We start from the raw sequence: 13,313 nt of genomic DNA on the forward strand, positions 1-13,313 counted from the left end.
TCCCTCGAAGCCCAGACAAATCGGTCTTACTTGTTTTTATTTTTCCGTTGGTTTGAATTTTGAGAGCCTGGAGGCTTGAAAAGGACAGGTTTTTTTTTGCATTACTGCCTCATTAGTGTTTAAATCCAAAATCAGAAAGCAAGATCTGTTAAAATCAGCAACTTGAGTTACGCGCCAATTAATGGGAATATTGATCAAAGCTTTATACATGGCATCTATGCATCCAACAAAGACAATAACTTGGACACCTCTGGTACAGATGTCAGGTAAGGAGAGAGTGGGGCTCAGCTACGATGCCCTTCACAGTTGAATAGCCTACCAACTTTCACTGTCTAGGCTCACACATAAGGAATTGGCAAAGTACAAAGTACTGGACGGCAGTCTTCACACCTCGAGCATAATTCAGCACCTTCAGGGGAGGAACAAAAATTAAAGAATAGATTTAAAAAAAAAACGACTAATAGAATCAAGGAAAAGATCTTAAGACCCAACATCAGATATTTCCAGTGCGTAGTGATGCAGTGAGACAGTAGCCAAGCTGACATCTATGTTGCTACTTTTTCCGATGTCTGCAGGAAAATTTTTGCCTCAGCTTATAGGAGAGTCCCCCACATGAGAACAGTTGGGCAATTCTTCTTACGCCCATTACCAAAAAAAAATTGATTTTTTAAAAAAGAAAATCATGCTGATTCAAATTCTAATGAAAGATCACAGACAGCCCGAGAGTAGAATGCGATTAATCGACATCAGTGATATTTTCACAAAGGCACCTCACAAAATAAGAAGAGATTTCTGGAGAGCAGCTCACTGTTCGTGAAAGACCCCTTTCCAGATGAATATTAGATGCAACCCTGAAAGCAAGCCGTTCCCTAAAGGAGCGGTATGAACGCAGGGTGAATTCACATCCCCTTTTCTTTAAGATAACTACTTGTGCCATTTCAGTGTTGGGGTTCACACTGTCTCCATGAACGAGTTGATTTAAAAAAATTATTTCATCAAGTTGTTCTATAGAAAGAGTGATGCACATCTGTTTCACATCAAAAGCTACAACTTTCTCTTTCCAATAACACACTGATTGCTTTTCAGGATGGCTTCATAAACTGATACGACAACAACTTGCATTTATATTGCACCTTTAATGCAAAAAAATGCCCCAAGGCACTCGCAGAGGTGTAATCAAAAAATAAATGAATGCTGAGACGACGGGGATGACCAAAAGGCTTGGGGTAGGAGGTGAGTTTTAAGGAGGGTCTTAAAGAGGGAAGTGGAGAGGCAGAGGGGCTTAGGGATGAAATTCCAGAGCATGGGGTTTATGCAGCCGAAGACACACCTGTCAATGGAGGGGTGATAGGAGAAGGAGGAGATTCACAAGAAGCTGGAGTCAGAGAGTCAGCTGAACGGAGTACGGGAGGGAGAGAGAAAGTACACGAGGATGAGTATTTTAAATTTGAGATATTGGGTGACCAGGAGCCAATACAGGGGTGATGGGTGAGCAGGATTTAGTGCGGGATAAGAGAAGGGCAGTGGAGTGTTGGATGAGCTGATGATTACAGACGGTGGAGATTGGGAGGCTGCCAGGAGAACATTAGAATAGTTGAGTCTGGAGGTGACTAAGGCATGGATGAAGGTTTCAGCAGTAGCTGGGCTGTGATAGGGATACAGACAGGCGATGTTATGGAGGAGGGAGTGAGCAGTCTCTGAGTGCTGGAGAGGATATGGGCTCGGAAGCTCAGTCCAGGGCTGAACAGGATGCCAAGATTGCAATCAGCACGGTTCAGCGTGAGACAGTGGCTGGGGAGGGAGAACAGAGTTGGTGACGAGGGTATGGAGTTTGTGTGGGAGCTGAAGTCAATAATGCCCCATTTACATTACGGACCTGCTTTCCACAGAACACAACCCGGCTTCTGTTGTCTCAAATTCATCCTGCGGACAAGGCAACATCTGTCCACATAACAAGAGTCACTGTACTTCATTCATATTATGTGAAGCATTTTGAGACATGTCTGAGAGACTTGATAAGGCGTTCGTCCAAAATGTAAGTCTTCTTTTCCCCACTGGAACTATTTATGAACTTGCAATGCGTAGAAAGTACAAAGTCACGTTTATGATTTTCCCTTTCTGGCTGTGGCTCCTCTCAAGATGCTGAGAGATTGGGTGTGGGATGGAGGGGTTGGAGAGGGGAAATGGTCGTACATGCCAGTTAATGGCTGGAAGCTCAGATTCCGTGCATGCCCCCTCCTGCCCCGTGGCCAAAATAATATGCCAGTGGCAGCCTTGGCTGTTGGATCTACTTTTCCACCTGAAGTCGGGAATGAGACCACCTCCTGAGATGATGGCCCCTGCCCCAGAGGCTGAGCTACTACACAAGTGGGTTATTAAAGCAGCAATTTCTTGCGAGACTGCCAGTGGTGCAATTTGGTTGTATTATTGCTACACTTTATATGCTACACATGGCTGTCATTAACATATTTCCTCCCACTCCTCCTCCTCACACCACATTCTGGCCTGTCCCAAAACTAGGAACTCTAGCAAGAAGTAGGCCAAATACAAGGATTGAGGTTACACAAAAATAATAAATCTTGCATTTATATAGCACTTTACCAGATCAATGACTTTTTGGAATGTATTTGCTGTTGTTTTGTGCCAGTAAAGTCCCACAAACAGCAATGAAATTGATGACCAGTTAATCCGTTCTTTGGTAGTGTTGATTAAGGAAGGAACTTTGCCAGGTCGCCAGGAGAATCATAGAATTATTCAGCCCATCATGCCTGTGCTGGCTCTTTGAAAGAGCTATCTAATTAGTCCCACTCTCCTGCTCTTTCGCCATTGCCCTGCAAATTTTTCCATTTCAGGTATATATCTAATTCCCTTTTGAAAGTTACGATTGAATCTGCTTCCACCACCCTTTGAGGCAGTGCATTCCAGATCATAACAACTCGCTGCGTAAAAAAAGTTCACCTCATCTCACCCCTGGTTCTTTCACCAATTATCTTAAATCTCTGTTCTCTGGCCACCGACCCTTCCTGCCAGTCTCAATGGTTCTTCCTTTTCTATTCAAATTGAAACCTTTCATAATTTTCACACCTCTTTTAAATCTCCCCTTAACCTTCTCTGCTCTGAGAACAATCCCAGCTTCTCCAGTCTCTCCACATAACTGAAGTCCCTCATCCCTGGTACCATTCTAGTAAATTTCCTTTGCACCTTCTCCAAGGTCTTCAACATCCTTCTTGACCTGTGGCGCCCAGAATTGGACACAATACTCCAGCTGAGGCCTAACCAGGGATTTATAAAGATTTACCATTATATACTCTATTTATAAAGCCCTGCTTTCTCCTCCCAAACAGTGCCATGTGACCTTTAACTCCAAATATTTCTTACTTCCCTTTTGTGGATATGGAAACATACAAAAGAGGAGCAGGAGTAGGCCATTCGGCCCTTCGAGCCTGCTCCGCCATTCAATATGATCATGGCTGATCCTCTATCTCAATACCATATTTCCAATCTCTCCCCATACCCCTTGATGCCTTTTGTGTCTAGGAATCTATCGAGCTCCTTCTTAAATATATTCAGTGATTTGGCCTCCACAGCCTTCTGTGGTAGAGAATTCCACAGGTTCACCACCCTGAGTGAAGAAATTTCTCCTCATTTCAGTCCTAAATGTCCTACCCCATATATCCTGAGACTGTGACCCCTCGTTCTGGACCCCCCCCCCACCAGCCAGGGGAAACATCCTCCCTACATCCAGTCTGCCTAGCCCTGTCAGAATTTTATGTGCTTCAATGAGATTGAATGGGATATAGTGTAGCATCCACCTAAACAGACCTTCAGTTTAGTATCTCATACCAAAGGTGTGCGCCGAAGCCCTATTAGATTACAAGGCAGTAGAGTTCATACAGGTTCAATCCTCTCGTGCCACACCATACCCGGAGCAAGGGACAGGCAGGCAAACTGACCCAGACATCAGCCAATGGCACTGTACAACCGGCTCTTCAAGATGCTGCCACACTGATCAAGTATGTGAAAAAGCTATTGAGCCCATCGAAGCTCTGCCTCCTGGTACTTTAATCCTCCCCTCTCAGCATCCAGCTCTACTTTGAACAACTGGAATATTTTTGCCTTTACTGCCAAATCATTGCACACATTTTAAAATGTTTTTATCATTTGTTTCCTGTTCATTACCCCGGGCACACTACCAAAACATATCTAGATACCAGGGCCAGTGAAGATACTTTGTACATGCTGAAGTATGTAGGATAAGGAAAGGGAGAAACATTGCCAAAATGTAACAATCTGTTTTAAGTTTACTTTCATGAATTTTGATGTCTGCTCTCCTTTCCTGGCTAACTTTGAAATAATAACCTGGGTTTACTTTATCTATAACATTTAATATTTTATATATTTCAATGAGGTTCCCATTTTTTCTAGACTGTAAACCTCAAGCTTCTCTCATCTTTCTCCAAGTTCACCCATAACACTCCAGATCAGCCTTGTTGCTCTTTCCTGTATATCTTGGCATAATGATCAAGGCTGAACACGAAGTGTGGTTTAAAAAAAAAGGCCGAGCATTTACATTGTTCATTATCACACCTCTCAAACATCTGAAGTGCTTCACATACAAATCACTTAAACGCAGTGCAGCAAATGTGGCAACCATGTGGTACTCAGCAAGATCCCACACGCAGCAGCGAGATGAATGAATGAATGACCAGTCAATCTGTTTCTGGGTGACGGAGGAATGTTGGCCAAGACTCCAGGGATAACTCCCTAGCTCTTTTTCAAATCAGACTTGAAATGAGTCAAGCTGACCCACATTATTAAGTATTAGCATAACTTCTATAGACTTGTAGTCAAAACCCAGCCTGGTTAATTGTTGGTGTAGAACTCACTGGGCCTCTGCACCACCACAAATTCCTAGCTTTCCAGACCCAAGAAGCAGCACCAGAATAGACCAGCAGGCGGGGACTCTTATCTCATTCAAAGGGCAGTACTTCTGACAATGCAGTACTCTCCCTGAACTACACTGATGTGTCTGTTTAGATAATGAATCTTAATTATACTGAAAGGTAAATGGAGCAAAATCTTAGAATTATAAAACAAACAAAGATAATTTCTGTAACTATTTCTCAGACACTTGCTTCCTGATGTTCTTCACTGACAGGTGAAATTTTCATGGGTGCAGTATTTTTACCCTCATCAGTATCAGGACTAAAGATTGAAGAGAGTTTCTGGGCGAAAGGGCGGGTGAAGGGACATGGCTCAATTGTTGGGAGTGCAGTTTAAACCCACGATCTTCTGACTCAGAGGCACTTGGTGCTCTGTAATTGAGGTTTTGGGAGACCAAAGTCTGTTCATCAGTTCCCTAACCCCCACTGCAGAGTTATAGGCTCATGGGTCTGCCAAGATAAAGGAACCAGATTTAACAATGTAAACGTATGTCCTGTGAACTGAACTACAGATGTACCAACTGCAACAGTGCCTGCAGACTTGAACTGAGTCACGCTGACCTACATTATAATTCATTAGCTTAATTTCTAAAGACTTACATTCTGTTCTGGCTACATATCCTACCATTCCATTTGTTAATTTAGTCTTAGGAACAAAACCAAGGCTGGCCAATTTTTGGCATATAACATACTGGTTCCCTGCACCACCACAATGAGTTCCTAGTTTTCAAACAGACCTAAGAAACAGAATCAAAAGAGTTAACACTGCAACTGAAGTTTGCAAAGAATAAGCCTACTGTTTAACAACTTCATCTGCTGGGACCCACGCCGCAACTGTAGTTACCACTTTAAAGAGTTGGCTTGATGAACACACGGCTTCTTTACCAATAGTAACATGTTCAGAAAGTCAGGTAAAAAAAAACTTAATCTCAAAACGTTTTCATTATTATTTGAAGTTGGTGATATTTGTAAACAATGTAAGCTGAATCAGAAAGGAGCAGGAAGAACAGATGGGCCAGGTTTTGGCCTGTACACTTGCTAAGCCGGTGATTAAATCGGTGTTTACCGGTACAATGTCAAGAGAGCACAAGCTAAAAATTAAGAAGTTAGGGAGTAAGAAGGGAAGTCAGGCGGAACTTTTTCACCCAAAGGGCAATAGACTGTAGAATAAATCTGGAAACCTGACCTGCAGCCATTAAATCCAAACGACTGTTAAAGTCTGAGGCACGCAGCATCATTAACATATTCTAATTACCGACCCGCCTCTCGAGAGCGGGTTATTCACCCACACCCCCCAACCCGCCCCAGTTAAACCAGAAGGTGGTGTGCTCGCGGTGGGATGGGATTGGGTTTCCCATTTTAAAAAATTTAAACACTCCCAGCCCGCCCCTCTCCTGCCCATTCCGGTGGGTTAAAAGCGCCCCCCCCACACCAAGTCTCACTTACAAAAACAGGCTGCTCCTTTTTATCTTAAGCTGCCTTACCCAGTACTTGCAAACTTTTTAAAATGAACTGTTACTTTCATTTCAGTTTGTAAACATTCTTGGAACCAGTGAAGAGGCTCAGCTGAAGCTACTGTAAATAAACCATGTAATATTCCAATGTTTTTCTAGTTTAACCTATCATTTCAAACCAGAGCATTTAATTTTTATTTTGGATACCATGAGCCATTTCGGTGCATATCATGAGAATCCATGCTCACATACATGTTTAGGATAAATCGTTAGTATCGGGATAGTTAATGAGAACCTGTATAAAGTACTGCGAATAGACTTGATCCAAACTTCAAGCCCACAAAATTCAGACAACGGAATGCAGTGGAAGAAGAAACAGAAGAACAAATTGAACTGAGCAGCTCTGGCTTTGCAGGTCACAGAGCCAAAAGGGACATGGGCCATAGTTTGGACACCTCCAAGTAATAATCATTTCATTTCTATAAAATCTGTTTAAATTTCTCTACTTGTGCACTGAAGCAAATCCTTGTTTGAAGGGTGTTCGAATTTTACTGAGTATACAACAGTTACCAGCTCATGGACTTTGAACACACAAAACTCTCCTGAAAACAGTCAGCTGGCCTTGAACATACATCAGTCAAAAGGTGCGTTTTGTTAACTAATGGCCTCCAGCCTTTCCAAACAGCGAGGACTCCTTGAAGTAAATTTCCAAATTCAACTATAATATTCAAGGTTTAGAATTCTTACCTTCAACTTTCTTTCTCTCCCCCCAAGTTCATGCACTGAATCTCAGTTGTACTTCTGATACTATCTCTGCCACTGAATGATGTCATGAATTGAACAACGGAAACACAGAGAGAACAGCAAACACCATTTAAAGCGGTCATTTAACCCATGGGAAGCACCTGCCCTCTGCTCAGTAACTTCCCAATGATGGTACGTTCCAGCAATCACAGGCATGTCACACGTTTATCTCACACTGTGTTGGAACTCCCAAGCCCTGCGTCACCTTCCCACCCAGTTAATGAAAAGAATTAATTCTCCAGCTGATTAATGCAGATCTGCCTGAGCTATTTGGTAAGTGGGTGCAACATGCTGCTCCTTATGCAAAGCAAAAAGGATGCTCTTCGACTGGAGAAAGTCGAGTATTAAACAACGATGATGACATCAAGAAACCAAGCCAAGATCAGTGCTTTACATTGGCTGACAGTCATCTCTTCCATTTCACATTTCAACCATATCTTAAACCAAATGACATCACTGCTAAATATCCTGATCTCTGGGTGAAAGCCAGAAGACACAGAAAAATGAACTATAATCATTTAATTATGAAAAGAACAAGAGTTCGTCACTGCAAAGCCAAGAAAAAAAATACAATATTTAAGGAAGTGTGAAATGGGGAAAGACCATTAAGTCCATCAGATCCATTCCTACCAACAGACTACAAATAATTTGAAGCAGCAAGCACTCTGCCCAATGAGTCCTGTCTCAGGGGACACAGATTATCATGGGTCATGTTTCCAAGATGACCAAGCTTAATGAAACTTTCACTTTTTATTTATTCAGAAACCAAGGTGAAGGGTCAAGTTCCACAGTGCAGGACACCATCCACGTGAGAGAGTAAAAAAAAAGAAAAAGGTAGATCAGAAAGTAGGGATTGGTGATACGAAGCTTGAATTTTCAAAGCCTGTTGATTGTAGCAGAAAGGAAAGACTGAAGGAAATAAGGAGTTCCACAGTTTTTAAAGAAACAAATGTTTAGCATGGCAAGATGGTGTTCACTATTTGTGGGATGCACTAAATGTCTATGACTGGGGAGGGGGCCTGCACTCTGAGCCAGATCCTTTTCTTGTTGGTTTTTCTTCAGGTGAAATGGTGGCACTCTTTCCTTCTGTGGCAAAAATAATTTCTGCGTAACACGTCAATGCTACAGATGAGCCTCATTTAACTAGTGTTTACTGCACAACTCAAACCAAGTTCTATTTTTCTTCCAATTTCAAGGGCGTACACCCTCTCAGGAGGATAGGCGTTTCCATGACTTTAATATTAATATGGTTTTACGGTCAATTGAGAGGAGAGGTGCCTGCTTCAGGGGAAGGTCAGTATGGGAACATTCACACCCACTGACAGTGGACGCAAGATATCCCCATCCAACAGTTCACTTAAGCACTTGAGAACAGCCAGCAGTAGGCCTCCAAATGTACCTTTATTACAGTTAAAGTATCACGTGCCAAAAAGACTTGTGTACAAGTGGAGCTGGGTGCTGATCAGGTTCATCGCCACATATTTTCTGTACCTCACGTTCCCTGCTTCGAGCTGGTAATGAGTCATACAAGAAAAATAATGGTAGAGCTTAGCCATGCTTTTTACTGCAAGTGAAACGGCTCTATAAAGGTTAAAGAGTTATTTCATTGATAAAAACGAACATCTGTAAGCAGCACTGCCATTTTTATTTGCCTCACGTAAGAATGGCTCACAAGATGGGAGGAAAGAACGAGCAGCACAGAGGTTGGGTGTCAGTTCAATTGTTCTGCTGCAATTTGTTCTTATACAACTAGGGGGTTTGACAAACTCCATCAATAGTTTATGGGTAAGTACGCTACACAGTGTGGTGCAAAGCCATGCAGACCAGGAGGTTCCCAGGTTCGATCTTCATCTCTACTAATTTTAGCTGATCTCAGCTGGGGAAATAAGAGTGCTATAATTGTAGCCTGAATGCTCCTTGGATGGGGAGGAGAAACCTCAGCCACAGTTCCCACTCCTGGTGCTATGCAGCGACACTGCAAGAAAGGGAGCAAGTGTGGACATCAGGTGAGCAAAAAATCCACACACACACACACACACACACACACACACACACACACACACACACAAAAAAAAAAATCAGGCTCAGTTGTGATGCCTGGTAGAGTTCAATAGCTACTATTGGGCTCACATATGGAGAATGACCTTAGTGGCAAGGTGCCAGGAAGCTGTTTGAATTTATGGACTCTTACTCCAGCAAGTCAGCATCTTAGGAGGTCGGAGAAGAGAGAGGAAAAATTAAAATATACGTCACCATGGTACAGATCTACTCAACTGAAAACAATAAACTGAGTGGTTGGCCACAGCGACCTGAAACATCAACCACAAGGAGGATAAATGGCAAAAGGAGACTTCTCCCTACCTTCGTGAACATGTGCTCAGTCTCCGTGGTTTCATCGCTGATCAGTCCATCTGAATGACACAAATGATCTCCACTCACAGGTATCGATGAGGTACACTCAACAACCAACTGCTGTTCAGTCAACTGGCCATATTCTGATAAAAAGAAAAGGTCAGTGATTAACAATCGTTAATTGATCCCTGTCTCCCCCAGCTGAGTCACCATGTGAATCAAGCAGCCAATAAACACAGAAGGTTTCACAATCATAATTCACCCATTTTCAGGCAATCTTCCAAATCCTCAGTGCTCTAATATTCAGGAGTACAGCTAAATCTCCATTATCTGCCATAGTGTAGGGGGCTACCCTGGTGGACAATGAAAGCTGGTGGATAATTAAGAGCCCCCACATTTTGGTCCACACATACGGTACAGCAACACCCTCGGCAGAGGAACAAAGGCAAGTACAATACCAATGAGAAAAGAAAGAACATGCATTTAAATAACAACCTCAAGACATCCCAAAGCTCTTTACAGCCAATGAAATACTTTTGAAGGCTAGTCATTGTTGTAATGTAGGAAAGGCAGCAGCCAATTTGCTCACAGCAAGGTCCCACAAACAGCAATGTGATAAATGACCGAGATCATCTGTTTTTTAGTAGTGTAAATTGAGGGATAGATATTGGCCGGAACACCCTTATTCTTCTCCAAAATAGTGCCATGGGATCTTTTGCGTCCACCTGAGGGGGCAAACGGGGCCTCGGTTTAACGTCTCATGGGTACTGAGGTAAAGACTCACACAAGGGGTTTATCCTGAAAATATACTGGCAGATAATTAGTACGGCAGATCACAAACAGAGGTAAAGAGCCTAGGCCATTTGTGCTGGATACCAAGGCGGGAAAGATTGAGGAGAATGGGTCGACACTCTCTGGAGTTTAGGAGAATGAGAGGTGATCTCATTGAAATATATAAGGTTCTGAGGGGGCTTGATAGGGTAGATGCTGAGAGGCTGTTTCCCCTGGCTGGAGAGTCTAGAACTAGGGGGCTAAGTCTCAGGATAAGGGGTCGGCCATTTAAGACTGAGATGAGGAGGAATTTCTTCACTCAGAGGATTGTGAATCTTTGGAATTCTCTACCCCAGAGGGCTGTGGATGCTGTGTCGTTGAGTATATTCAAGGCTGAGATGGATAGATTTTTGGACTCTAGGGGAATCAAGGGATATGGGGATCGGGCAGGAAAGTGGAGTTGAGGTCGAAGATCAGCAATGATCTTACTGAATGGCAGAGCAGGCTTGAGGGGCCGTATGGCCTACTCCTGTTCCTTTTTCTTATGTTCTTAAAGAAGGTGAGAAAATTAGGTTAAATCAAAAATCGAATGGTTAGGTGATGCCAATCTTGCATTTTAAAAGCCTGTAGATTATGGAGGGAAACGCAGACAGATAAAGGTAAGGAGCTCCACAGTTTTATTGAGAGGTCTTGACATGAATGGTTTGTGTACCTACTGGTTTTTATAAAACACATTTGATCTATTTAAATAAGTTATTTTGTTTGTAGCTACCAATGCGGTTTGATAAGAGGCTGTGGGTAAAATGGACAGGGAAGTAAAATGAAAGACATCAAAATTATTGGAACAATCATCTGCAGCTGTGGTTTAGGCCGGGGTGGGGGGGGGGGAAAGAAAGAGGAGACAATTCAGCCTCTCCTCTGACTGCCCCCACAGTAAAACAGATCTCTATGCAGGTTCAGACCTGAAGATCATTCTCTTGGGTGAGAACATGTTTCCCACTGCAAAATCCACTCCCTTTTCTTGAGCATTTTTTTTTTCAAAATCGACTTTGTTCCAAGAGTTCATTTGATCTTTCAAGTATGCAAGATTAGAATTTTTTTTTTAAAAAGAGAAAACTTTATGAACCTATTTATTACAAATACAAGAACTTTCCAATGCCAAACAGAAAGGACGGCTGCTCCCCCCCCCCCATTCCACGCCCTGCCCCAGAAGGTCAGCTCTCACGGAGAAAGGAGGACCAGTCTTTGCCCATTACTCAGTTTTACTCAAGTTTCTTCACTGTATTCCCTCATTTGAGTCCCACTCCTGGATTTCTGCACACATCCTAGGCTGTAATTTCACTACAGCAGCAAGGGAGTTCCGCATTGTCAAACGTTAAACCGAAGGCCTGTTTGCCCGTCCCAGTGGTGCAGGTGGGTGTTAAAGATCCCACGGCACGATTCAAAGAGGAGCAGGGAGTTCTCCTAGTGCCCGGGCTAACATTCATCCCTCAACTAACATCAATTAGAAACAAATTAACTGGTCATTTTCTCTTTTACTGACTGGGATTTTGGTGTGTACCAATTTGTGACTGTACTTAAATCAGCAATGACAGCACTTCATCAATTAGATGGCTCTTTCAAAGAGCTGGCACAGGCACAATGGGCCGAACGGCCTCCTTCTGAGCCATAAGATTCTATGAAATGAAGGTTATCGCTTCCTTTTCAAAATCTATTAATCCCCACCCCCCCAATTTCGGACTGGAAACACAGTAAATGCAGATTAAGTGTGCCATTTGTCTGCAATAATATACATTTGGTCAGCAAAATGACCCAGAGCCCCAGACTTAGTTCTAACAGATAGCGACACTGCACGTAGACTACTGCCCAGCCCTTTCCCACGTCAGCTTTCTCTAATTATTTAAATGACAGTCTGCAGCCAAATTCTAGTGAAACATTAAATTGCTACGTGAGCAGTTACGAGGGAAGCTTTGGAAACCCCAGTGACATAACCATGGAAAATGTGCCGCAAAGGTCGGGCAGCAGCGCCCTCGTATTGCAAGATGCTGGTTTGGATAATGCTTTCACTGCCTCAAGGTAGAACACTACCCAGCTGTGTATCACAGGGGGAAACATGACTCCGATTCACAGCTTTTAGCACGCCTGAATACGACTCTCGGTACTCTGCTAACTTGAAGATGATCAAGTCCGATTGTTTTTCTCTCTCTCTCTCTCGAATGATAAATCAAGCAGAAAGGAAAACCACATGCAGCATTAAAAAGGCATGCGGGGTTCAGAAGTGAGATCCAACCTTTAGGATCGAGAGTGACTGATGAAGTTTGTCTCAGACAGCTGGCTCCCTGTTCAGACGGTTTAAAGCTTTTACGTTACAACATCATAAGTTCCAACCTAGAAAACTAGTAAAAGATGACCTACAAATTTCAGAAAAGCTGACAACTCCCAAAAAAGCTGACTCAAAAATAGTTAAATAGTTGCGTGGTTGCTTCCTGATGCTGTTACCGAATGTTGGTACTAGTTAAACAAAAACTTGACCTGGAACAAAGAACCAGTAGAAAAATGTAAAAATCAAACTGAAAAAAATCACACATTGATTAAATTTTAAAATCCTATATGAAATTTTTGTTGAGATTTTAAAACTGAGTTTAATACAAATTTTTGTCCACAAAAAACAGTTGTCTAAACATTTATTACATAGATACTAGAATGCAAACCATTTGCAGGAGACTCAAATAGTGGAACCAACCTTCATTAAACTAACTGAAGGGCAATATGTGAATTAAATCACTACTGGAAATGCATAAAAACATTCTCTACTGCCATAAAGCATAAATAGCTCATAGGGCACATACTGAATATATAATGTCAGTTCCAATCCCAATGTATTTGGTTGGGGTTTGGGGGTTAGGGGGAAGTGAATGATGCACTGACACAAGTTTTCTCTCTAAAATACACAGTCCAAAGTGAGGAAATATATTAGAAACCAGCATTT

General features: G+C 42.5%; 1 protein-coding gene across 3 annotated transcripts in view; it reads right to left on the reverse strand.

Annotated features, from left to right (window-relative positions):
• The window catches only part of akap13 (A-kinase anchoring protein 13), a 322,499-nt gene that overhangs the window by 99,511 nt on the left and 209,675 nt on the right, over positions 1-13,313 (reverse strand). For all 3 annotated transcript variants that reach the window (XM_067971374.1, XM_067971373.1, XM_067971372.1), the window contains exon 11: positions 9,563-9,696. In XM_067971374.1, coding sequence (XP_067827475.1) covers positions 9,563-9,696 — 134 coding nt within the window. The remainder of the gene's footprint in view (positions 1-9,562; positions 9,697-13,313) is intronic.

The sequence above is a fragment of the Heptranchias perlo genome, chromosome 34, assembly GCF_035084215.1.
Source record: "Heptranchias perlo isolate sHepPer1 chromosome 34, sHepPer1.hap1, whole genome shotgun sequence".
NCBI lineage: Eukaryota > Metazoa > Chordata > Chondrichthyes > Hexanchiformes > Hexanchidae > Heptranchias > Heptranchias perlo.